At 50.9% G+C, this 26459-nt stretch overlaps 1 protein-coding gene across 1 annotated transcript in view; it reads right to left on the bottom strand.

The window, feature by feature from the left end:
• Positions 1–25591, bottom strand: part of EPHB1 (EPH receptor B1) — a 414960-nt gene extending 389369 nt beyond the window's left edge. The window contains exon 1 of the mRNA XM_012663531.1: positions 25155–25591. Within this exon, the coding sequence (XP_012518985.1) occupies positions 25155–25212 (58 nt within the window). The 5' untranslated portion in view covers positions 25213–25591. The remainder of the gene's footprint in view (positions 1–25154) is intronic.
• Positions 25592–26459: the final 868 nt, after the last annotated feature.

Raw genomic sequence — 26459 nt, 5'->3', positions numbered from 1 at the left:
GTATACATATACCACAGTTTATTAATCCACTCATGTATTGATGGACACTTGGGTTGTTTCCACATCTTTGCAATTGTGAATTGTGCTGCTATGAACATTCGAGTGCAGGTGTCTTTTAGTCTTTAAACTCAGCATCTGGGCGCTCGGAAGGTACAGGGAACGCATAAGCTGGGTGGTCCTTATGGGAGTGGGTGCCTCTGTACTAGACCTGAGGCAGGGGTGCAGGTCTTGCTGGGCAATCAGCTGCGTCCAATCGCTGCATGGGCCATCTGGGTTCGTTTATGCCAAGCCCGAACTATAATCTGCTACCCCAACTCCCACGAACCATCCCAGCACTTCTGAGAAGAACACAAATCCTTCTCAGGATTTGAGAAGGTGATTGGAAAAAAATTTTTAACAGCAAACGTATGCTATTTTAAAACAGAAGGGTCTCTGATGTAATTTAAACCTGCCATCTTTGCAAAATGAGGCAAAATAGAAACACAAAGCATGTTGGTGCAGGATGGTGCACGCAGCAAGACTCTCTAGGGAAGGCTAGGAGTGGTCTTGCTCACAAATGGTACGGAATTATATTCTACAACTTTCAACAGCACATTAAATAAGAATCCCAGGCATTCCTGAAAAGTGTTTTAGTAACTTCTTAACCTTAGGAGGTAAATCCTTTTGCAGTGGAACGCAAAAAGAATGAATGTGTTGGTTAGAGCCCCCAGCCGCCCTGCACACCACATCAGCCTGTACCAGCTCAGCTCACCCGTGGCCAAAGTCTGAGTGAAGCGTGGTTGGCCACGGGAGCTGAGAGGCCTGGCACCTGGGAAGCCTATGGTAGGAGCATGTGTGGAGTTTAACCACGTCTGGACAGCTGCTGCCATGCTGAGTCACAGCAACATGGGACAGCCCTGGAGCCTCCAGTGTGGCAACATGGCGGGTGGGGACCCAGGAGCTGGGGGCCTAGAGCTGGGTCCCAGACAGGAGGGCAGTTGGAGGGAAGTGGGGTGTCTCTGCCTGCGGAGGCACTGCTTTACACCCAGATACAGCCCTGACTCTGGAAGTGAAGCAGGTAGACCTCCTACCTCCTACGCTCACCCCAGCCAGCACAACACCTTATGGTGACCCCTCTGTCCTCTCGCACTTCAACGTTGTCTTTAGCTTTTCATTTAACCAATGTTCTCCTGGACACAACTGCCTGGCAAGGGCCTCACTCTGCTGTTACCACATTTGGTGCGTGGCCTCAAGCTCTGATCTCCCCAATCCTCTTCCCCTGAAAATGGTACCAAACTCATGATGGAGAAAAGGAACATGGAAAGGGGCTGGACCCCAGGGCTTTGACCAACAGTATGTGCTACCCCAGCCGCCCAGCGTCACCATCCCAAGCATGTTTCTGTTTGTGTAAGAACTTTTCACACCCAAGAATCCATGGAGAAAGACCCAGGGGTCCTCCTGGAACATCAGAGCCAGGATTCTGCCCCTCATCGCCTCTGGTTTAGGAGCGTTTTCTTCTGAATTTTGTCTTCTGTGTTGAGTATTTTAGATTTCTGGATTTCACATTTTACCTTGTCCATATGAGTTTACCCATTATTTCACCATTATTTCCCCCATCTTTTGCCACAAGGGTAACCTTTTTCATTTTATTGACTAATTCCTTTAATCAATTAGTTCCTTATTTTTTTATCACTTTGATTTTTTATTTCTAATATTTTTCCTTAACTTTTAAAATCCTGTGATGGTTAATTTTATGTGTCAATGTGACTGGAGCACGGGGTGCCCAGATAATTGGTCAAACATAATTCTGGGTGTTTCTGTGAAAGTGTTTATGGATTAGGTTAACATTTAAGTCAGTAGACAGAGTAAAGCAGATTTCTCCCTCTTAATGTGGGTTGGCCTCATCCAATCAACTGAAGGCCTGACTAAAACAAAAAAGCTGACTCCTCCCCTGAATACGAGGGAATTCGTCCTGCCTAACTGGGACATCAGCTTTTTTCCTGCCTTTGGACTCAATCTGAAACATGGCCTCTTCCTGGGTCTTGAGCCTGCCAGCATTCAGACAGGGGCTACCCCATCAGCTCTCAGGCTTCAGACGTGGGTTGGAACTGAACCGTCAACTCTCCTGGGCCTCCAGCTTGCTGGTTCACCCTGCAGCTTTGGGGACTTGCCTGCTTCCATAATTAATTACCTGAGTCAAATCCTTATGATAAATCAATCAATAAATATACTGTATCGGTTCTGTTTCTTTGGAAAACCCCAACTAATACAAATCCTTCCTCTCTTTTAAAGCTCATCTGATTTTTGCTCCTTTTAACCAGCAGCAGGAACAGCAGGCACAAATGCTCTGAAGCAGGAGGAAGCATGGAAAGTTCTAGGAAAACAGAAGGCAGCTAGGGAGGAGAGGGGACTGTAGGCATCCCAGGCAAGCATAACTAAATTAAAAAACCACCACCAAGAACTTGGTGTTAAAGAGTCACTTGGACCCTAATTATTCTGATTGCTTGTCTCTGCAAGGAATAATCTGGATGGTTTTTTGCCTGTGATAGAGGACCCAGCCTCCAGGGGCTAAAAAGTTACCCCTAAGCATCTCTGCCTCCCCCCAGTCATAAAGACAGCCAGTTTCTGGTCCAAGGGGATATAAACACTGGAAGGAAGGGAGGAAAGGGAGAAAGGAGGAAGGAAGAAATTTTCTGAGCCTTCTGGTGGAGACGCCTCCCCTGGAGTCAGGGAAGCATTTGTCCCTGTCCTGGGCTGCAGAGAGGCTGTGGTTTTGCAGCAGGAACACCACTAAGTGTGCTCTCTAAACCTGTGCCCTCTTCCCAGACATGGAGGCTGACTCCATTTCTGAGCTCACGTCTGGGCAGGACCATGAGAGTAGTCTTTGCCAGTGGAGTGGAAGAGAAAGTGACATGTCACTTCCAGGCTGAGGTAGGTAAGAAGGCAGGTGCAAGTGTGCCTTCTCCTCCACCAGCAGGACCCATCAGTCTGGATGCTCCAGTGGGGCGGAGGGGGAGGGCAGAGCCCCAGCACTGGCCTCAGTGGACTGTGATATGAGTGAGAAATAAACTTTTATCTTATGGGGTAAAAAATTTGCAGTTGTTACAGCAGTTAGCTGATACTGACTGAATCAGAAATTGATACCACGGGTATCCATGTGTGCTTCTTGAGCTGGACCCACCCCAGCCAGGCAGCAGAGCAGGCAGGGGAGGGGGATTCTGCAGCAAGCCTGGGCTGGAGAAGGAGGCAATGGAGGCACCCCAGCCAGGGCAAGATGAGAGAAGCTTTGGCTGTGGGAACCCAAGGGGAAGCTGCGAGGGCAGAGTATGAGCAGTCTAGGGGAAGTGGGGAGGGTGCAGGCTGCAGACTCTTCCCCAAGCAGAGCCCCACACTACTGCCTTGAGGAGAAGGGGGAGAAGACGCACAGGGAGCAGGCAGTGTGCACTCAACACCCATACCAAGCCGTGTCTGTGCCAGGCTTCCAATGTATGCTATCGCAATTACTCATTCCCAGCGCCCCTGTAAGGGGGTATGATTCACTTCCATTGTACAGAGGAGAGACTGTCCAAGGCCCACACCTACAGAGTGGCCAAGTGGAGATGGAACCCAGTCTTGGAGACCACCAAACAAGTACCTTTCTACCTCCTTCATGGGAAAAGGGAATTTGCCATCAGGGAATCCCCCCAACCCCTGCCACAGACACACACGCACGGCCTGCTGGCCTTGTGAAAGGCACCAATGCACAAATAGGAGGCTTCCAGCCCCCGAAGCACAGGCAGCAGGAGAACACACACCAAACGGAAAACTCCAATTGATTAGGGAAATGATAAAAGAGAAGTTTGTTTATGCCTATCCAACTTCCATCCCTATGCAAGGCTAGAAGTTCACCTCTGCATGCAGCAAAAATCCCACCTGTCAAGGCATTATCCTGTTTGATAACCCACTCCGGCTCAGATGGCCCCATCTGCTCATAAACTGGCCACTAAGCTTCCCATTGTAATCTGAAGATCAAATCTGCTCCCACCTCCCACTCCACCTTCTGTTTCCAGACAGGCTGCCCTCAGCCTCTGATCATCTCCCCCGCTCACCCTGAAACACAGCCCTGTCCAGGAGAGGCCCGACGCCCGGACGGCCCTCAGGAGACAATATAGCTGTCCCAGTGCATGGACAGACCACGGTGAGGTCGCACATCAAAAGCCTAGGAACTCCTGCCCGCTACCCTAGCCATCTGCCTGTCAGCCTCTGAAATAGGGTGCCAGGGGCTTTCACGTCATTATCCAAAAGCTGGCTGTAGTTTCCACTGCCTGTCAAGTGAAGAGGCAAAGGAAGGTGGGGCAGAGAAAGTGAATTCTACAACCATGGTCCTGCAATCACGTGGGAGTCTGAGATGGTCACCCAAGGGGTGTATACTGGTTCCTGGATCTGCCTTCCCGGTTCACATCCTTCCTCTCCACACGTCTCCTAGGATGGTCAGGCAGTGAAGGACCCCCAAGCCTCAGGCAGCCCAGGAAGAGAGTGGGGGGAGGGACTGGAGAAGACACCTGCTTGAGGAGCACAGGCACAGGACCTCGAGCGCTGCCTGGGAACCTGCTGGATGTGGAGGACAGCCGCCCCTGCCTGCCAGTGCACCTTCCCACTCGGGGCTGGGGTGTGGGGTGTCGGACCCAATCTCCTCTATGGGGATGACAACTCAGCCAGGCCTGGGCCAGGGGCTGACACTGTCCGCTGGAATAGATCACATCTACCATCGTAAGAAGAGCAACTTGTGCTTCCAGAGCACATCCCAGTTTACCAAGCATCTCCCATGCATGGGCTCTGATTTCTACTCAAAAACCTCTGACTGAGGAGCCCACAGGGGAAGAGGCTGGACCCCATCACCCCACCAGACAGGTGATGAAACTGAGCATCAGGGAGATTAGGTGACCTTCCAAGGCCACGTAGCTGGCAAATGCGAGCCAGCTCTCTGATTCCCAGTGCCGGTCTCCTGCACGGCTTCACACCTTCAGCTCCAAGGCCGAGGAGGAGCCAGACATCATGGGGCCCCACGCACGCTCCTCCAGCCCCCAGCGCTGCCTTGGCCATGCTGCACCACCAGGGTGCCTGGCCCTTTAGGGGCTGAAGGAGCTGCGCTGACAAGAACAGCAGGTGCTGCTCACATGGTTCTGAGAAGAGCAAACATCAGGCCTGCAGTGTCCACTGGCCCTAGGGGCTGCAGAGAGGGGAAGGGCAGACTGAGATCTTCAAACCTCATTTTAAAACTTTAGTTTTTATTTACAAAACAGGCAGCCAGCTCACAGGCAACAGTTTGCAGCTTTAATTTTTTTTAGATACTGCATTCAAATATTTACCTTGATTACTGAGCGTTTGGTGCCCCTTATATTTAGCTCCAGGTGGGTGCCTCACTCTCCTCACCCCAGCCCCTGTGCTTCCCCTTCCCAGGGAGAGGAAATCCCAGAGAGGGGCTGAGGGGCCCGGGAGGCCCTACTGCCCAAGGGCTGGGACTCCTGGGACTTCTGCCAGGAGGTGTCACATCACGTTACTGAACATCATCCAGCACACCAACTTTTCAGAGACTCTCAGAGCACTGGCCTGCCAAGCCTATGGCAGTGAGCAAGACAGAATCACACGCCAGCAATCGCGGACCAGACAAGGTATTGGCAGGCAGAGGAAAGATTTAGGGACCAGTTTTCCTAGAGAAGGCGGCCTGGGGATCTGTTCTAAATGAAAAGAGAGATACAGAAGAAATGACAATAATAAAGGCTACCATGGGCTTTAAGCACGTTATTTTCTTTATCTCTCATCGCAACCTTACAAGGTAAGTACCACCATCCCCACGTACCAGATAAATAAACTGAGCAATAACCGGGAGGTGATGTAGTTTGTCCCAAGGCAGAGGTGGAATTCAAATCCAGACCTGTGTGACTCCAGCACTCTACTAAACTGCTTCCCAGGAAAATTCCAGTTCTATCTGCCCAGGAGGCAATTCAGGAACATCTCAGAGGCAAGAGAAGGAAGGGATGCAGAGGACACGGTATGTGGCTCCATCACTTACCTTGGCAGTTACTTAATCTTTCTGAGTCTCAATTTGCACACCTCCTCCTAAAAATATGTACTGATAAATAAATATGGCACAATAATAACAACTGATGAATCCGAGTGGTGGGCTATGAGTGTTCATTGCACTGTGCTATTGGCTTTTGTGCACTTTTGGAAATATTCATAATAAGTTGGGGAAATAACAAAATGTCCCCGGGTCAAAATCGATATATGACCCAATCAAAAAAAGTCCCTGGCATCAAAATAGGTGAGTAAAAATAGCTACATCAAACAGCTGCACCAATCCTCTCACAGTGTCGTGGGAATATAAATTGGTTCAGCCTTTTTGGATGGCAACTTGCGACATCCATCAAACTTTAAACAAAGCATACCATTTTCTCACTATTTTAAAATAATAGCAATCACACAGGACAGTTGCATGAATAAAACAGAGAACTCCCATATACCTTGTACCCTGATTCACCAATTTTTAACATTTTGCTACACTTGCTTTTTCATTCTCTCTCTCCCTCCCCACATGTATTTTATAGTATAATTGGTATATCACAGTATTATATGATATACATTTTGATCGTATATACATTATATTATGTACACATATTTATTAATTTTCCTCTGTGAAACTTCTGAGTACACTGCCTACATCATGGCCTTTTACTCCTTAGTTCCTCAGTATTTATTTCCTAAGAACAAGAATATTCTCTGATTTGACCACAATGCAGTTATCAAATTTGGAAATTTTAACATTTTTTTATAATACTTTAATCTAAGGAGACCCTCTCCCTGAATTTTGGAAACCCATACTCCAATTTCGTCAATTGCTTAAATAACATCCTTTAGAGAAATTTTTTTTCTAGTAAAGGATCATGAGCTATAATTACTTGTCATGTCTCTTTAGTCTTCTTTAATCTGAAATAGCTCCTTTTTAAAAAAAAAAAAAAATGCTGAAAAATAAGTTTGTTAAATTATTTAAAGAGGCTGCATCCCTGACGCAGAAGTTTAGAGCCCAGGACTCTTGATCCAGGCAGATCTGAATTCAGTGGTTGTGGGGTGAAGCCTGGGAGTCTGCACTTCTAAGAAGCTCCCCTGAGAAGCCCAAGCCCTGGCTCACAGACCACACACTGAGTGGTGAGACGAAAGAACACAGTGTATGGAAAGCTGGTCCAGATTATTGCAGGATGTATCTTGTTTTCCTCTGGGTGAAGCTTTGTTGGCAATGGCAACTGGACCCAGGGACTCAGGACGCAGCAAGGATGCTGAGCCCTCCCTCACAGGAACACCTCCTGGGCCTTCTGGAGCCAGAAAGGACAAGATAGAGAGGCACAAGTTCCTGAAGCAAGCTTTTCTACAGGTTCCCCATCCCAGAAAATTTTGACCTAGGGCAGCTATATCTTACTTTATCTCTACAACTAGCTCTTCAGGGTTCCTGTGCTACTGTTGCTCTTGTTTGACACAAGGCCCTAGTTTTATTACCATGGTGGCATAAGCATCAGCCCCTCCCTGAGTGATCCTGGGCTATGCGATAGGGATCCGGTCCCTCTATCCATCATTTAACAAATGCCTGCTCTGTGCCAGGCCCTGGACTGGGCTCTGGGGGCTCTCAAGGCGTCTAAGGCAGTAGGAATGCCTGCCCTTCCCAGAGCCAGAAGCGATGCAGCCTCAGCCACATTTCTGCCTGTGAGCACAAGAGGTGCTTGTGAGAAGTGACGAGGGCCCAGCTGAGCACACCAGTCCTTGATGACACCACTGCAGGCCTCCACATTCTTGTCATGTGTCACCTCCCCCATGATTACTGTGATCACTGAGCATCATCATGCAAATAACAGCAAACATGGCTGAAGCACCTACACCATCCGCAGTGTTAGAAAGCCTGTGGAATCCCGAGCCTGTCATCTAAAGCTCAGAAATGAGCCAAAGGTGTTCTCCAGGGCTTGAATGTAACACAACCAGAGAGACTGGAAACTTCTTGCGAGTTAGAGCGGCTGGGAGAAAGGCGTTGAGCAGCCTGGGGCACTCAGTGCCCTATCAAATAGGCTTGAGCTTGCTTCCTGCACACGATTTCAGACCTCCCTTACAAGGCATCCGGTGTAGAGGAATCAAATCTTTCTCCATGAAAAGAAAGCCCCAAACAAACAAACAAAAATACTTATAATAAGGACACTCTGGAGAGGCAAGATCCTTGGAGATTTCTAGCTGATTTCTGTTGCCACCCCAGGGAGGTACAGTGGCCCCCTGCAATGCTGGGTAAGGGTAAAGGCACACCATTCCTTCATACCCAGGAGTATAACGGAGATGAGGTGGGAACTGCAGGTGACACGTGGGAAATAAACACAGAGTAACCCTATCCCGGGTTATCTGAATATGGCTTCCTGCTGAGGGTCACACGCTCCCATGACAACGCCCACTCTCCAAAGCCCTGGGGCGCCTGTCTGGGGATCCACCTCTTCCCTGATAACTGACAACCATCTTTGTCAAGAAAATCATCGCCCATCCCTACTCTATGTACAGTAATAAGACCCAGCAGGTTCCAATTATAGTCTTCTTGGCATGACAGGGCAAACCAAACTGTCTGGCTGGAGTGGGGATACGGTCACTCTGTTACCTCCAAAAAAGCACATTGAGAATGGACCCAGAACAGACAACCCAACAAAAAAATTGGACAAAATATCTGAATATCCATTTCATCAAAGAATATATATGAATGGCTACGAAACGCAAGAAAAGCACATCATTAGTCATTAGGAAAATCAAAAGAAAACCAATGATGAGATGCCGTTGTATACCCACCAGAATGGCTAAAATTAAAAAGACTCACAATGCAAACTGTTGTTGAAAATGTGGAGCTACTGGGAGTCCCCTACATTGCTGGTGGAAATGCAAGATGGCACAGCCACTTTGGAAAACAGATTGGTAGTCTCTTGTCAGTTAAACTTACACTTAACATTTTATCCAGCATTTCCACTTTTAGGTATCTATACGAGCAAAATCAACTCTTATTTTTCATTTTGTGTTCACATGCGCCTCATAAAGACATGTAACTCAAACATTCACAGTAGCTTTATTCATAAAAGCCAAAAACTAGAAGCTGTAAGTAAATGTCTATCAGATCTTGAATGGGTAAACCAATTATGATAGAGCTTTGCAATGGAATACTACTCAGCAGTAACAAGGAAGTATCGACACGTGCAACAACACGGATGAATCTCAAACACATTTTGCTAAGTGAAAGAAGCCAAACAAAAAAGACTGCATAGTAGATGAATCCATTTATATGAGCTTCTAGAAAGACAAAACAATAGAATCAGAAATCAGATCAGTGGTGGCCAGAGGCCAGGGGTGAAGGCAGGGGAATGACAGCAAAGGGACAGGAGGGTGATGAGAAAGTTCCATGTCATGTTTGTGTGGTGGCTACGCGACCATCTCCATTTGTAAAGTCTCGCGGAAGGGCATATTTAAAACTTTATCCTATGTAAATTATACCTCCAGAAAGATTATTTTTTCTACAAATGCACCCAGACTCAAGAAACTCTTTTCATATCCTTTGAGGTCAGGGCTGGCATTCAGCAAGTACCTGCTGGCATAGCCATACTTGTCAAAATACCAACATGTCTCCACACCAACGGGCATATCACCCCTGCCTGTGGATTCTGAGTTAGCCCTGTGCCCCAGCCCTTCTCTGGGCCCCCTCCCTGGGGCCCCTCTGGACCAGCAGGAGTGGACATCCTTTCTGACTGCTGGGTACCACAGTGGGTAAAAGTGATACGGGAAAGTAGACAGCACTGAGCTGCGCTCTAACTCAGCTGAGGGCCAACTAAATGACTGCCAGGCCTATTTTGTTTAGATCAGGCATTCTCAACAGGGAGAAGGCAGAGTAAAAAATCTTAGATCTTATAATGGTCTGTGCCCCACCAAAGGGCCTCAGGACATGAACAGATAGATGTGCAGGATATCTGTGGTGGTAACATTTCACAGGGTATGGAGCAGTCAGGAAAAAATGTCTAAAAAAGGCTCCTTAGAGGGGCAACAATGAGAATAAGGTTGAGACACGCTGGTTTAAAGGCAGGAACTCCATGATGGTGAGAACCAGGACACCACAGCCCAAGCCCCCAGGCCTGTTCCCACCCGGTAGGTTCGCCTACGCGGTGGGTCACTGTCATCGGCATGGTTTGGTGGGAAGTGGGAGACCAGCTGGGAATGTGGGAAGGAGGGAGCAGCCACACATGCCCTTGTGGCCTTCTTTACAGGACACCCCCTCATGGGAAAGCCAATCACTCACTCTCCCTCCTATGAAAGCCTTTAAACCTACTCAACTCAGCACTCCCAAGGATCCTGGAGTGCCAGCACCTTGCTAAGCCTAGACTCTCTATATATAGACTCTCTCTCTCCCTGTGTCTGTCTCTATACACACACACACACACACACACACACACACACACACACACGCACAACTTAGGACTGCACACTCAGGTCTACCAGGGAGACAAACAGAAATCAAGGACTTCCACCCTTTCCTCCCAAACATCCATCTTTCCTTTCTGTTCCTGTCTGGAGGCCGCGATAGCAAAACCGCACACAGCACATGTGTAGTTTCCAGCTGGTGTTAAGTAATGAAGACAACTTCCAAATGAGAAGAAAGTAAGCACTGCGGCTGGGTCGCCTGCTTTGTCAAGCTCAGCCGAACCACAGCCTCCCTGGGAACGCTTGCTTTGTGTGCTGATGCATTATGACAATACTATAATTGTTCTTTCAGTCTTTCCCAGATATTTAATAACAATGTGAAGTGGGAGTCGCAAAGGTCAGTCCCACTGTAGAATGAGTATCATTCTTATTGTCCTTTTCTGAATAGCATCTTCCATTTGCCAGGCTGTTCCGTGCCAGCGAGCCCTGGTGGTGGAGGCCTGGTGCTGTTACAAAAACAGCACCACCTACTCAGGGCAGAATATTCTAATTTGCTAAATGGTCCAGTGCCACTTTCTGTCTACATCATCTACATAAATACACACACAGGCACACACACAGACACACTGTGTCCTCCTGTGCTACGCATGCATTCAAGCCCATGAATGGAAAGAATATTAACTGCCAAGACCAGAGAAACTAGGTGCTATACATATTTGGCACATTCATTTGGGCAATTACTCTCGTGCTCTGGTTAGGTGAGAAGTGGAATTTCCTAGGACCTCCATGAATAGAGTCACATAGCTATATTAAAAACTTTCTTTAAATTTATTCTGAAAGCTCACAACAATTGGCAAATGAGAATCACTCTTAGCAGGATGCAGCCTCTGAGAATGGAGCAAGGACTAGGCAGCGGCAGTGCCCTGAGCTCTTGTCTCTCCTTGGCATGCTCCGCCTGCCCACCTGACCGTGGTAGTCATTTCGCCTCCATGAGCCTCAGCTGCCAGATCCATAAAATGGACCTAATTCACTGCCTGTCTGAGGACAGGACTCTCTTCCAATACTGACATCTGTGATTCTCATTCTGAAGACATGTATCCAAGCTCAGCTTTCGGGAACCAATGGATTATGTGGGTATTTCAGTGCAAGAGTTGCTTAGAAGTCTGCATGCTCAGATAAGGCCAGAAGTAATGGCATTATAATTCAGAACCCGTTTGATGCTGTTAGTAAATGTGCTTCATGTCTCATGTCTCGGCAGGGCCCCGTTTGGTTACTCGGGCACCACAGAAGAGGGTGATGTAGCCCTGGCAGTCTGTGTCAGACAGCAGCTTTGTACCTAATCCTGAGGGCATGATAGTTGCTAAGGAACCATTGAGATGCAAATGAATTGGCAAATACTTGGCAGCAAGATATCAGAAAAGGGTGGGGAGGGGATGCTCTGAACAAGTTAGTCAGGTGAGTGAAAGGAAAATTACTTTCTCCTGATTGGGAAAAGAAAACCAAGGGTTTTCATGCAGAGCAGCAGCATTGTGCTACTGTGTAGAAAGAAAAAAAAAAAAACTGTTCTTTTTCTGCTTGGCTGGGAGTAGAGGAAAGTTGGAGCCAAGAGCAGGGAACTTGGAAGGGCAAATGGATCCTTCCTCTGATGAACTCTGAACATATTTTAAATGTCTCTTTCTTAAGTGAGAAAGAGACATCTAAGGTATGAAGAGAGTAGTCTGCAAAGAACTTTGAAGATTTGCTATCTTATACAAGTCTCAAAACCTAAAGGGGAAAAAAGTACATAGAAAACTGTGAATAAATATTCTACTGATGCAACATGGAAATTTCAGGAGAGACTAAGACAAGATTGATAATGGTGAAAAAGAGGGAAAATAAGCCATCTCATTGTACCCATGAGTTTGCATTTCTTTCATTCTTGCTCTCTAACAGGTATCTAATTTAGATGCAATAGTGAAGTTCAGATGCTCTGGTATCTATGTCGGAACCCCAAGGGTTACAGCAAGAATGTATGGCTCTTCACCCATTGTTTTTCATCTTGCCCCAAAATAGGAAACCTCTTCCATCAGAATCTAGTTGAGATCCCCTAGTCTAAAAACCACTTTGCCTTTAGCCAAACACCACTGCTGTCTGCCTGTTCGTCATTCTGAGTGTGATCAGGATGCTCAGGAATATACTTCCTAGCTGTCTCCAGACCTCACTTCCACGGTTTTTAACTGTCCCATCACCTTCAGTTTCCATTTTCCCCAGCTTTTCATCTCCAGGACCATCAAAGCCACAGCCACCTCCTCTGCCCTCCAGAGCTCAGGTTCTCTCCTGTACTACACATACTATTTCTCTCGCTATGTTCCATAAACCAGCCACCCTAGGAAGATGGAATGGGTGTGGTAAACTCTTGCCTGCCCAGCACCCATTTCTGCTCCTCCTGGATAAGCACCCTTACATTTCTGTGAGCAGCCCTCCCCCATCTCAGGCCAGGCAGCTAGATGGGCCTGAGCTACCCTTGTCCCCCAGCTGTGGGGATCGGTAGTCACATGACCCAAGCCTGGCCATGAGTGCATTCCATCATCCTGGTGATAGTCTGGTTCACAGAGATGCTCAGGACCTAAGGGAAGCCAAGGACACAAAACTTCCAGGGCTTTTGCTGGAGCTACTGGGAGTGAGAATTTATCATTCTGCTGAAGTTTGAAGAGGATGTGAGTTTGAGACTGCCAGCAACCACGAGACCATCTCGTCAGAGAGCCTGCCCGAGGATCAAGTCAGCACCCTCCGGCAGGCCCAGTGGCTCTGCTGATTATTCTCCCTTTGTCCCTGTAGATCCGTTCTCCACCTTCTTTTTGCCCTTTTCTGTTCCTCAGGAGACTGGCCTCTACGAACTGCTCTCAACCAGACTTTCATGCCCTCTGCCTTCTTAAGTTCATCCAACGGGAGGTGCTGGCAGGAGATGAGTAAGTGGAGGATAAAGAGTTCAGGGAATACAACCCCTCCTCCTCCTCCCCCTCCCCATGCATGATTTGAGAAGCAGCTGCACTCTATGTCTAGGTGCTGTTGGGGAGCCCCTCTCGTGCTCTGGCTCTTGCCAGGTCCTGAGAGCCCTGAGGACCACCATTGGAGCTTCCCACCATTATGCCTTCGTGGGTGTATCCCCCTTGTTACTGGTTCCTCAATCCTGTTCATACCTCTGTAAAGAGTCTCTTCATTAAACGCTCCTCAGTTAACCCTGTGAGAGTGCTATTTTCTGCCAGGACCTTGGCTGATACAGGCACAGAGCTAAGGAATGAATAAAGGGAGACTGAGTCCTGAGACAGCATTGGTGCCCCAGATATAATCATAACTTAAGTCCCAAACTGTCTAGCGATGACAAGTGCCAGTAACCACCCCCTACTCTTTGCCTTCCCCTAGCTTGAGCTGCACATCTGTCACTACAACCAAAAGATACTGCTAATAAAACAGGCAAAGCCCCTCCCCTGGTGGAGAGCCCCGGATGCCCACCTGGATGGCACAGGGAGTCAGAGCGGCTGTCAGTCTCAGTTTCTCATTCCTACCCACTCCCATCCCTCTGGCAACATTCCACCCATGCTCTAAGGAGTTGTTCTCTCTCTCTCTCCCCCTCGCACACACACACGCACACGCACACACACTCCTTCCCAAACCGTTCCCACTGGAAGCATGACCCTCTCATTTGGTTTCTCCGGCAGCTGACGTGCACCCACATGTATCAGAGTCCATCATACGTACTACTACAGCTTGCTGCCTGCGTGGCTCTGTCCCCCCACCAGTCTATTAATCAGTGAGCTCCCTGAAGGGAAGGCCGTGTCCTCTTTATCTTCCTGTTTTCAGTTTCGAGCACAATGTTTCTCATGCAAATGCTCAATAAATGTGTTCTGAGCGAGTACTCATGAAACTGGTGGCTCCTAGGCAGTGCTGACAGTTCTGTCTCTCTGCTCCCACTCCCCGTTTGTCTCTTGTAGCATGTGGGCTCTCCAGCCTGCGAGTGGCTCAGCCCTCACTTGGACACCCCAGGGATGGGGCTGCACCCATCTTGGTTCAGCCAGATTGGAAAAAATTTTGTATTCAAGCCAAAATCTATCTCCCATTAGAGTAAACCTAAGCCTGCTTGCTAAGACGGCCCTTCAAGTATTCACAGACACAGAGAGGCCCTCCCCTCATTTCAAGTTGCCCAAGTTTGCACCCATCACTGTCAATCACGTCACTGTTCACTCCCTTTATAGCTCTTCCCTGAAATTATATTATACAGTTTTTGTCTTCTTAACGACTGCCTGTCCCCTTAGTAGGATATATGCTCCCAAGGGCTGGAGCATACCTGTTTTGTGCACACTGCCGGGCGCACAGTAGGAGACTGACAGATATTTGCTGAATGTTGAATGAATAAGATGCCATATCTCCTCCCCCTCCCCAGCCTTCCCCTAAGTCCCTTTCTAGTTTTCTCTAAACCATTTTTCTTCTACTATTTCTCCTAGAATATTTTGGTTATCAGCTGCATAACAGACCAACCCAAAACTTAGTGGTTTTTTTCACAATGACAGTATTTATTTTGTTCATGAATCTGCAATTTGGACAGGGCTCATTAAGGAAAGCTTGTCTCACCCTAGTCAGAGTGAGCAGGGGTGGCTTGAAGGATGGGGCTGCAACCACCTGATGACTCACTCACTCATGCCTGGCATTTGATGCTGGCTGTGGGATGGAATTTGAGCTGGGGCTTGTGGCTAGAACATCTACATGGCCTCTCCGCATTACCTGGGTTTCCTCACAGCAGGTAGCTGGGTCACAAGGGCAAGCATCTCTGGAGAGCAAGAACTAGGTGGGAGCTGTGTCATCTTCTACGGCCTCGTCTTCAAAGTCATGCAGAATTGCTTCTGTCATATTCCATTCATTACAGCGAGTCATGAGGCCACCACACATTCAAGGGGAGAAGGATTGGGCTCCATATTTGGATTGAAAAAGTATCAAAAAACTTGCAGATATGTTTTGAACGACTACACAGGACGTGATCTCAGGTTTTTAATTGTTCCGCAGATCTTTTCTTTGCTGTTATTCACTATGTCAGCACACACTTATCGGCACCTCCTACGTGCCGTGTTCTGGGGGTGCCACAGAAATCAGGACAGAGCTCACCTTTCAGGGGCTCACAGAGCCGTGAGCTACCTACAGAACCATGTGGACTGTGCTTCCACAGAAGGAGGCAGACACGGCTGTGGGAGGGGGTGCCCAGAGGGCTACCTAATCCTGCCTAGGCCAGGAGAGGAAGGCTTACAAGAGAAAGTGACCATTGTGGTGAATTCCGAAGAATAATTTAGAGTTAGCCAAGAAAAGTACAGTGAGAAATGCAACACAAGCAGAGCAAGCAGGTGCAGACCCACAAGCACGCGGGGCAGAAGGGTCAGGTTGGCCTCTGCATGGATGAAGGAAAAGGGATGCCAAGAACATGTGCAGCCATGCAGACGTGCGCCTGCAGGCATGTGTGCATACACCCGGGCCTGTGTGGGGCTGAGGAAGGAGATACCACTGGACAGGAAGGCAGGAGGAAAGGAGGAGCCAGATGATGAAGGGAACTGCATAGGTCCCAAAGGTCTAGGGAACTAGCAAGGGATTCACACATGTGATGGTCAGATAAAACCAAATACCAAGCTATGGTCTGACAACCAAGATACATTCCGACCAGTGCCCACCACAGGCCCCTGGGCACCTGCCCGAAACACGGTGGATTTTCTGATGATACTGACACCCTGTTACTTGTCCCAAAGCTTACAAGCTGTGTCCTACTATCCCAGACCATTTGGATGCATTGTCAAAGTAGCAGACGGCACCCTCGGATGGCTTCCAGTCCAGGGAACATGGTCCTCAGGAGCAGACAGCCCAGGAGGAGCCAGCACAGACACTTCAGGAGCAAGAGCTCATGTGAAACCACCTGGAATGAGGCCCCTTCCCTATCCCCCATCCCAGCTCACCTCCCAGCTCCAGCCTCTGCGTCAATGAGAAAGCCAAGAGCAAAGGTCCTATGTTGATGTGCTAGAAAAATAGCAAGAGGAAAACAACAGAACAATTAACTGCAGGGCCCAGCTGCCTTGCACAGATAAGGCATTCTCTCTGCTGCCACTGTCAATGAAGCCACCTGCAATTATTCCCCGTCCTCCTACTCGGTTCTTTCCACAGTTACAGCCCAGGGGGACTGGCCACTGTCCAGCGAGACTAGGATGCTGAGGGGATTCTCTCCTTCCCATCCCCCCGTGTTCTTCCACACTCAAAGCTTATGCTGAATCCCAGCGTCCTCCTCTGATGTCATGAAGTCTGCACCTGGCCAGATGGACAAGAGCAGCCAGAGCTCAAGGAACAACAAGGCCCCAGGCCCGAGGCAGGCAGGGCAGGGTCCACAGGGAAGAAGCCAGAGAGGTACCCAAGATGAAGACCAGCAGCGGGGCCTTCCTCTGGAAGGTGGGCCTGTGGAGGGAGCTCCAGGAGACCTGCACTGTGCCCTCCTCCCCCCACACCCACCGAGAGCCAGGCACAGATGCCAAACTGCAACCATCTAAGCAACACAGCTCATCAAAGACGAGAGCCAGATGGACATGCAGCAAAAAGAAAACCAATAATGGTCACAATGGGGGTCTGACTGGCGGGGGCACATGGAGGAGGCAATGTGCAAACAGGAAAATGCAAACCAGGAAGGAAAAAGGTTTTCCTCCAGCCGCAGATACAGGTGGGACAGCTCCAGAGAGCGAGAAGAGAGCCTGGCCATGGGGCCCAAGTGTGGACACCAGAGCCGGACTGCCTGGTACCTTTGGAAGCACCTGGCAGTACGAGGAGTAACCAGATCATGGTTAATAAATGCTCCCTGATTTAGTTCACAAATAAGCAGTGTTGAGTGGAAAAGGTGCAGAATTGGTAGGCAGAGGCCTGGGGAGTTTGACAAACTTTGGTTTGAATCTTAGCTTTTGAGCCAATTAACCTCTCAAAGCCTCAGCTTCCTCAACTGCAGAATGGGAGAAAGAAAGCTTAGATACTAAGGGTATGAGGACCAATACATATAAAGGGTCCAGCACATGGCAAATGCTAAATGAGTGGGTGAGAGCATAGTCTAGTGCTGGCTCTAGTGTTGCCAGGCTGCAGGATTCCTGAAAAGTCTCTTCCCTTCCCTAAAACTTATCTCCAGTTCTGCTTCTGACCCGTCAAGACTGTGCAGACAAGCCTGACCCCTCACCAGCTCTCTCAAGCTTAAGCGGCCTGAGTTAGTCCCAGGAACCTTGGAAACTGGTGCCAAGCTACGGCCTTGGGGCCCTGTGCCCCTCACCTGCCCCTTCCTCTCCTGGCCTCCTGCCTCTGCCAGTTTCTCTGCTCATTATCACCTTTACCAGGGGATGGAGAAGCAGAGCAAGGAGGTTAAATTCAAATCAGTCATTTTGTCACTTGCTGCCGGGAGGTGGGAGGCGAGAGATGAGAGAGGCAGGACCTCAGGTGCAATCTGTGAGCAGAAATCAGTCCTTGTAATTCTCAGAAAAAATCTCCTCTATGTTCCCAGGTGGGCCGAGTTCTCCTGCAGAGAACTCTGGGGGAATCTTCTGCAGTGGTCTCCTTAAGCAGCTGCTAAGTGTATTGTCTGTGGGTGCTGAGATCTCACCTGACCTGGAGGAACACCTGTACTGGGGAGAGGGGGAAACAGGGCCTTCTCCTTCATCACCTTTTTTTCCCTCTCACAAGTAGATAATCCTGGAGCCTGAGTCACCACGGTTATTACAGTGTAGGAAAGGGCCCCCAGATCTCCCGCTCTGGGCTTCTCCCACAGAGCTGACACTGCATGCTTGCTGGAGTGTGAGTGAGCAGATGAATAAGACGCTTTTCCTGTCAGGAACTCTGGCAGCGCAATGAGACGTACCCATTTGCTAGGCTGTGGAAATGAAACTTTCTCTCCTTCACCAAGTTAGCAGCAAACTTACAAGCCACTTGCTCTGAGAGGCACCCGGCAGATAATTCGACCTGGTACCAGTGGGAGGTCCTTAAGACAGGGTGTCCCTCATGAGGGAACCAGGGTGAGATCTTTCCTGATGCTGGCCACACTCACCCTCACTGATCTCTTACGCCTGAAAATCAGGTCCTAAGCTGCCTCCTGCAGAACCCCACCAGCCCGTGAGGACCCATGCCCCACCCACAATTCGCCAGGGTCACCATGCGCCACACTGCACTTTACCCCTGCTTCCACCACTGCTTCTACTCCGGGGTGTGGCCCCACTCCCCCCTGCCACTCTCTCCACCATAATGCCCTTCCTCCAGGCTGGTTCAACTAGGAGATGCCTGAGGCACAGTGAGGAAGAGAGCTAACCTGCATCTGGTTTCTGCCTGTACCTTCAATCGGATGGCAAGTGGTTTTCCACTAGCAAAGAACCAATCCACTGCTTTCCAGACCTCCCTAGAAAGTGTGTTCCCATCTTTCTAACCCCCAGAGGTATGGTCAACAGAAGCCAGTAAGGTGGCTCTAAGACATCAGGCATCAGGGATCTCTGATGGACCAAGTGGCCTTGACCTGGCCACTCAATGTCCCCCTTTGAGCACGGTCAAACTCTCTGACCCAAGGGCCCTGCCTATAGCTGCTACTTGAAATGGAATCTGCAGAAGAAGCTGAGGAATTTCTCATGCAAAATTTTGCTTTTAAATATGAAATCTCTCCCAAGGTGTTACTTTATTATTATAGTAATTTCCTCAGAAGGGCAGACATCCTATGCTCTGTTTCTCCATCATCTTTGGAGATGTGGGAATCTAATGGAAATATTCAAGTTGCTTAAGTGGCTAGTGCAGAAGAGGGAGACATAAAGGGAGCTCTTCCAAGGAATGCAGACTCCAGACATCCAAGTGCAGGGATGCACTCTGGACAGTCAGGTGGGGACAGGTAAGGCATTGGGTGCCCAGGCCCATCTCCTTTGGGGACACTAGTCTGCTGATCATTTCTCCTTTGGAAGGGCTGGTCAGGGCAGGAAGAGGAACAAAGACGCCAGTTCTGCTGGATTCCTTATCAAAAACTGTGTTGCAGTACGGGTCTCCAGCCCTGTGTCTGTGTGTGTAGGGTGGGAATGGGGTTGAGAGGTAGGAGGAAAGGGCAGGTAGGGAGCTACAGGAAAACCAAAGCCTGAACTGAAGTGTTGAGATTATCCAAACATTTCTCCCATGACCACGGAAACCTGAAGTCCCCTGTAGTCAATGGAGTACCCAGTGGCCAGTGGCAGAGTCGGCATCAGAGCTCTTCCCACCCCAGGGTTCCAGCTGATACGAATCTTCCTTCATACAAACGTGGAGTATTGTGGAGTGGTTAAGAACACAGACTACAGAATTTGACTGCCTGGATTCAAATCCAGACTTGGCCATTTACTAGCTATGTACCTCAGTCTTCTCATCTGAAAAATGGGAGAGGAATTGATAATAATAATACCTACCTGATAGGCTGCTGTAAGGATGAAGTAAATTATTTAATGTAAAGCACCTAGAACAGCACACCTGTTAAGTGTTAGATACCATCAGCAGTTTTCAAATATACTGGTGCCAGGCTGTCTACATCTGAACCATCAAGGCCCCTTGTTAAAATTGCAGATGCCCGGGCCATTCTGACTCGGTCAGTGCATAGTGGGGCAGGACCCATCAGGATCTCTGACTGCAATCTGGTTTAGAACCATTCCCCTGGGCAGTGTTTCCAGGAAGCACCTACTTCAGTATCTTCTGGGGGGCCCATTAAAAATGTAGATGTTCAGGATCCATTCAGTTTTGCTGAACTTTTAGGGTTAGGACCTAAAACTTCCCAGGTGACATATAGGCTACCTGAAGTCTGAGAATCACTGTCTGAGATGATATTCCCCTTTTTGGGCTTTCAAACTTGCCTCTACCGTTTGCTCATGCTGGAAATACACTGTGCTCCTAAATTTTAGTGATACTAAGAACTCTTAGGGATTACCTAAAAATGGTTTTTTAAAATTGGTAATACAAATGTATCTTTGATTTTAATAGCATCTTTCTTTTTAATCTAATACAGAGCATGTCCTCATATCAGATGTTATGTGTCCCAATTCCTAAGGCTCGAACAGGTGGGCATCATGACCCACTAGAATGGAGGAAAACACTGTGGCTAGGTGGACTGGGTGATTTCCCAAGCGACAGAGCTGGGAGACGGAAAGCCAGGTGGAGTACTCTGGCTTCATGATTCTGCTCTCTGTCTCCACCTCAGGTTGATTCCAGCCCCAGCCTCATGGCCAGACTCATTCCTGACCCGACAACTCCTTCCATTGCCCCACGTTCAGGAAATTCATTCAATCAACGAGAGAAAAGGCAGCTTCTAGTAAATGGGTCCATAGGCTAGATCCAGAGGAAGAGGTTATTATTCTGTCCCTTATCCTCCAGTCCAATTTGCCTTATCAAAGATTTCTTCTTGATGGGTAAAATTAAATAAGGGCCATACTGTGCCTCTGATTCATGGGATTTTCTTAAGGTACATCTTGGTATTAAGGACTCATCCTCTTGAGGGGACAGGGCAGAGACTCTGAGATTGAGTCTGGGTCTGCACATGTCAACAAAAGGCAGGAGGGGCTGGGGCAGGATCCTGTGTGGCCTGGCTGTCCCTCCCCATGCTTGAGGGCATCACCAGCTGCTGGCAGCTCTGCTCCACCAACCCAGAAAGTTTGAGCTGGGGCTGAGTCCAGACCTCTGCAGTTGTTGACATCGCCAAGACTTTTCCCAAGCAATTGCCTGGAGCTGCACTGCCCTGCCTCACCAGCGTTCCACTTGTGGCTTGAGGAGGCCCCTCCACAAACACTGAGTAATAAGCAATCTTTCCACAACACACAAAAAATAAAATCAGCTAATAGATGAATTTACTTTCCTTTCTAGGACATTTAAAAAAAAATCTTTGGCACCTGCTACTGCTTTGTAGGCTCAAGCATGCTCATGGACACCCAAAACAGATGCACACAGAGCAAAAAAATATTAACAGAAAATGCAGAAGCAGATAAGCACTGCCCAACCTGGTGGCCTGTTGTAGACACATAGGCTTAGGTTGGAGTTTTCCATCACGAACCTGTAATGGAAACTTAATTGAATCCAAAATGTGGACAGTGAAATTCAGTGCCCTAGCATTTCAAGGTGGGCCATGCCACAAAGGGGCACAGTAACTTAGCAGTGTACTCATGCATCAGTAATGCCTACCGAGAACCCACCACTTGTCTAGCCCTGAGAAATCTACCACTCAAATACGTGTGGACATTCTAGGGTGCCAAGCCCAGGACTTTGCTCTAAGTTACACCAAAAAGCTGGTCTTCTGGGAGTGTTCTAGTCAGCCAGTGTCCCACACACTGAGGCCACCTACAGGTGCATGGCCATTCCCTGGACACAGTGGGTGGGACTGGGAGAATGCTACCAGAATTAGCAATTCCAGGTTGCTGCCTTCCAGAAGGGCCAACATGCTTAGTCCAGGTATGCCCCACTCTGAGGGTGGGTGTCTGCTGCAAACCCAGCATGTCCCTGCCACTGTGGAAGCAACCTCAGGACAAGCCCAGGTTTCCAGGTCCTATCCCAAAGGGCACAAGCCAAGGGGCAGCTCAGAGAATGCAAGCGGTTACCTTCACTTCACAGACACCAACAGCCCATTCTTAACAAGCTCCTAGAGCCAATATGAAAAGGCACTGGCTTGAAGCAGCAGTTGTTTGTCGGGGGCTGAGGAAAGAGGCCCGGCTTTGTGTCCAGAGGGCCAGGGGATGTCAGCATCCCTGCTCCACGGCCTGCCTTGTTTCCTTCTGAAAACAGACTTTACAAGCCCCAGACAGCCTTTCTGTGAAGTGACATCTCTCTCCTCACAGAGCAGAAGCAGTTGGAAGTGGGGAAGGGTGGGTGAGAAGGAGGGAAGGGGGGCTCTCTTTCAGTCCTGGTTTCCCATGCCTTAAGCCACGTGGCTTCCTGCCTGATGATATGTGAATTAGAGCCCCCTCCTCCGCCCTCTGGCCAACAACAGGACTGGCCCTCCTTCCTTCCACCCAGGAAGAGGGCTCCTAGGCTCTGCCCTCCTTCTTTCTACTTGGGAAGGGGAATCCTAGGCCCTGTGTCCCTCTGGCCCCATCTCCCCACCTGGCCTGTGACTGCCCTGTCCCTTTGTCCCTGCTCTGGCCTGGGCTGAGGACTTGCATGGTCTCCAAGCTGCTTGCCCTGGATGGCAAAGCCCAACTGAAATTCCCCCAGAGACTTGGGTAGTGGTGGTAGCAGGCAGACACACAAGTGGCTGAAACAAGCAATGAGAGGCGCCCCCTGGCCACCGCCGACTTTGGAGGGATCTGCTGTCTGTTGTCGGCAGCTCATTGATCCACTTTTCTGATAATTATTCCTCACTCATCACAAACCAAATGACGCTGGCCCCGGCCCAGCCAAGCAGGCGGGAAGGCGGCTCGGAGTGTGGAGAGTAGAAAATGAATCTTCCTGTGTTCATTCTAGGAGAGGAAGGAGTGAATGGTGTGTACTATCCCTGCGCAGTGAGCAGGGACCAAGGGGCTGCTTTAATATTCTGCTGAATGTGGTGTTTCTTTTAACCCTTGCTGGAGAGACTGTGAGCCCACAGAGTCAGACTCCTTCCTGCCAGCCCACTGGCAAAGTTTCCCCAGCTGGACCAGAAGCAACCACAGCTCCAAGGAGGGTGGCTCGGGAAAACCTGGTGCCAGGGCCCTGTATATCAGGTTAGGTGCCGGCACAATGGTACCCTGCAGCCGATGCTGGCCAAGCAGACAGGGACTCTGGCTAGCCAAGAAGAGGGGTCTAGAGGGGAAACCCACTGTCCTAACGCGTAATGCTGTTCCACACATAAGCTCTCCAAACTATTTCGCCTGCTTGCATGGGGACCCAAGGCCCATTGATGGGAACCCAATGCCAAGACCAGCCTTTGCAAAGTGAGCACCGATGTGCTCTCCCCACCGACTCTCTGGAGGTGCAAAGAGCTGCCTGCCGACCCTGCCTCAGACCGGCACGACCTCCCCGGCGCTATGAAGTCCAGTCTCCAGTCGCCCTTTGCAATGCTCTCAGCTGGGCTTTTCTTGCCGGGTTTGGGGGTGTATATCCCCTTGAATTTCCTATTTCAACTGGTCCCACACGTGTCTCTTAATAAGTCAAACCCAAGCATCCCTACGCCGGGGTGTTGACCGCGCTCCACAAGGCTCCAGTCCCCTGCCCATTCCAAAAAACAACCACCTCCCTAGAAAGATCAGCAACCCAAGAGGGCAGTGGGAGGCCGAGGGGAGACAAAACGCCACCTTCGGAAAAGCAAGCGAGAGCTTGCTAGGCATTAATCGCCGCACCCCCGCGCCGCCACTGGAACAAACGCGGGATGTGGTGGCCTTCTCCAAAAGGCAAGGGAATCTTAGCCGCGCCTGAGGGCCTGGAATGCCCCCAGCTTCGCTCAGAGAAGGGCAGCGCTTTCCCGAGTGGTGGGGGGCTCCAAACCATGGCGGTTGGGGAGAGTTTCCACTGGGCAAGCGGACAGTTTCGGGAGGAACGGGTAGCACAACCGAGCGAGCGCGCAGATGGGAACGCGGCGCGGGCATCAGGAGCTGCGTCCCTCCGGCTGGCTTGGAGTCCCCCCGCGGAGTTCCACCGTGAGCTGGACGCCGGGAAGCGGGGCTGCTAGCCGGACTGCGGCAGCGCATCACCCCCAGAGTTGCTTCCCTCGCGACAGCTCCAACTCCGCTCTCCAGCGGGGCCGTGTTCCGGGAGGCGGCCGCGGCCGCCGCTCGGCTGCGAAGGATGGGGGCGGGGGAAGGGGGCGGGAGGCGGGGAGCCGGGCCGGGATTTCCCACAGGGATTCGCGGGCGCAAGTGAGCGCCCGGGCTCCCTGCTGCGCCAGGCACCGTGTCCGCTGAGCGCGCTTTCCCGGCCACTAGCTGGAGGCACAGCCGAGGCCGAGCTAGCAGACAGTGTCGTGCCCGCCGGCTCCGGGCTACCCAGTCTCCTCTCTGGGGCGGGGAGAGGCTGGGCGAGTTTAAGGAGGACCACTCACCCCAGGCCACCCCTGTTCCAAGGCTCAAGAAGCTAAAAGGGTGTCCACCTCGCCCCGCAGACCCTGGAAAGGTGCAGTCCCGCAGGCTCCCGGACCACCAGACTGTTCCCCGAACTCAGCCCCTCTCCTTCGGCGGCCACTGGCGGAGTACCAGGGCAGGGCTTCCCCAGCCCACGCGCACAGCACTTGCTTGCGGTGCCCAGAGAGCAGACTCGGTGGACTGCGAGCTGGGGAAAGGGAGGTGGCGCGCAGCTGCTCTGAAGCGCATCGATGCCTGGGATAGGAAGGGAGCTGACCGGCGCCCGTACTCTAGGAGCCGATGGCCTGAGGCGTCCCTTCTTCCTGGACGCCCAGCTCTGCCCAGAGCTAAGCAGCGTGCACCGCAATGCAGCCGGCTCCGCGCTCTCCGAGCAGAGGCTGCGGGTGACAGAGACTGCCAAAGAGTGCCGGTGTGCGGGAGCCGGGGTACTCCGCGAGCCAGCTTTGGGTGCTAAGAGCCAGCCGGGGGCGCGCCGGTGGGTGCCGCCCTAGCCCGGCGCCCGGCCGCGGCGGAGGCTTCTAGACCGCGTTGCCCTCGGGTCCTGGGATGCGCGCAACGCGAAGCAGCCAAGAGAAACCCCCACTGTGAGCCGCGAAGCACAGTGGCCCCGAAGCGGCAGCCACCAGCCGCCAACTTGCTCGGTGGAGGGTACATTACCTTCCATCGCGGCCACTGCGGATGCCAGGAGGAACAGCAGCAGGCAATCCAGGGCCATCGCCGGCCGGCGGCCCCCAGGCCGAGCCCAAGCCGAGGCGGCCGCGCGGGGAGGGCGCCGCGTCCCGGGGCGCCGCTGCGCTCCCCGCGGGTGGCTTCTCGGTATCCTTTCGCGCTCTGGCCGGGACCCGGCTCCCCGGAGCGCTGCGTGGGCGTGGGCGGGAGTGTACGCGCGTAGGGCGGTGCGGGCGCGCGTGGGTGTGGGTGTGCATGTGTGTGTGTGTGTTTATGGGAGAGGTGGGTGTGTGCCTGCGTGTGTGTGAGAGACAGAGAGAGGGCGAGGGAGAGCGAGCCTGGGAGAGCGCGCGAGCGTGTGCGTCCTGGTGTCACATTGCGAGCTACAGCGGAGCCTACGAGAGGACGGAGCCGGCCAGACTGACGGGGAGGGAGCGGGATCCCCCACCATCAGCTCTCTCCCCACCCCTAACACCTCCTGTCCAATCAAGGAATCAAACCTGCAAAATTCCCCCGTCCAATCAGGCGCGAGCACCTCCTTACACTGGCATTGTTAGTTTAAGAAAAACTTTTGCTTGCAAGGCGGTGCGGGAGGGCTCGGAAGGCGCTAGGAGGCGTGCGGGCTCCCCCTCGTGGTGCTCTCTGAGAACCGCACCGACCCGCCCCAGCTCCCCGCATCCCGGACCTTCGGGCCCTGCGCCCTGCGAAGAGGCCGGTTGAGGCCTTACAGCCCTCCCAGGACTGGATGAGCTTCAACAATCAGCTTTGTCTTCTTTCATCTTCGCCGCGACAAGAGCACCCTGACTACTCAGTGCAACTCCCCTGCCACATCCTCTGCCCGGGAATGGTATTTACTAATCCACTTTGTTCTTTGTGGATCTCCCCTTATTAAAATGGGGTCTCGACTCTTGGGATTCGTGTCTGTTTTGATCACTACAGAATCCCCAGTGCCCCGTACAGTGCCTGGCCCGCGGGAGGTGATAGCATGTATCCGTTGAATGAATGACGCAGTTCAGAGAATCTGTGGGCTGCTGCTCCAGTGCCCACAGGGTGCGGCCACGCTTCCTATCCAACTCCTCGCTGTTCTTTTCCTGCAGAAGCCTCTAACTGACTTTACTGCTCACTTCCAGGGCACTCTGTGAACACCCACGGGGCCCTCACCCCAGAGGATGGCATCAGGTGGGAAAGACCGGCAGTCACACAGTCAGCTGTAAACCCGCAGAGAAGGCAACGGGGATAGCCCAGGGTTAGGCACGGTGAGGTGTGCAGAGGAGGGCACTGTTTTTGTGGGCT

The sequence above is a fragment of the Propithecus coquereli genome, unplaced genomic scaffold, assembly GCF_000956105.1.
Source record: "Propithecus coquereli isolate 6110/MARCELLA unplaced genomic scaffold, Pcoq_1.0 Scaffold12, whole genome shotgun sequence".
NCBI lineage: Eukaryota > Metazoa > Chordata > Mammalia > Primates > Indriidae > Propithecus > Propithecus coquereli.
Note: the sequence above shows the minus strand (reverse complement) of the source record. Positions and strands in the feature narration are given on the sequence as shown.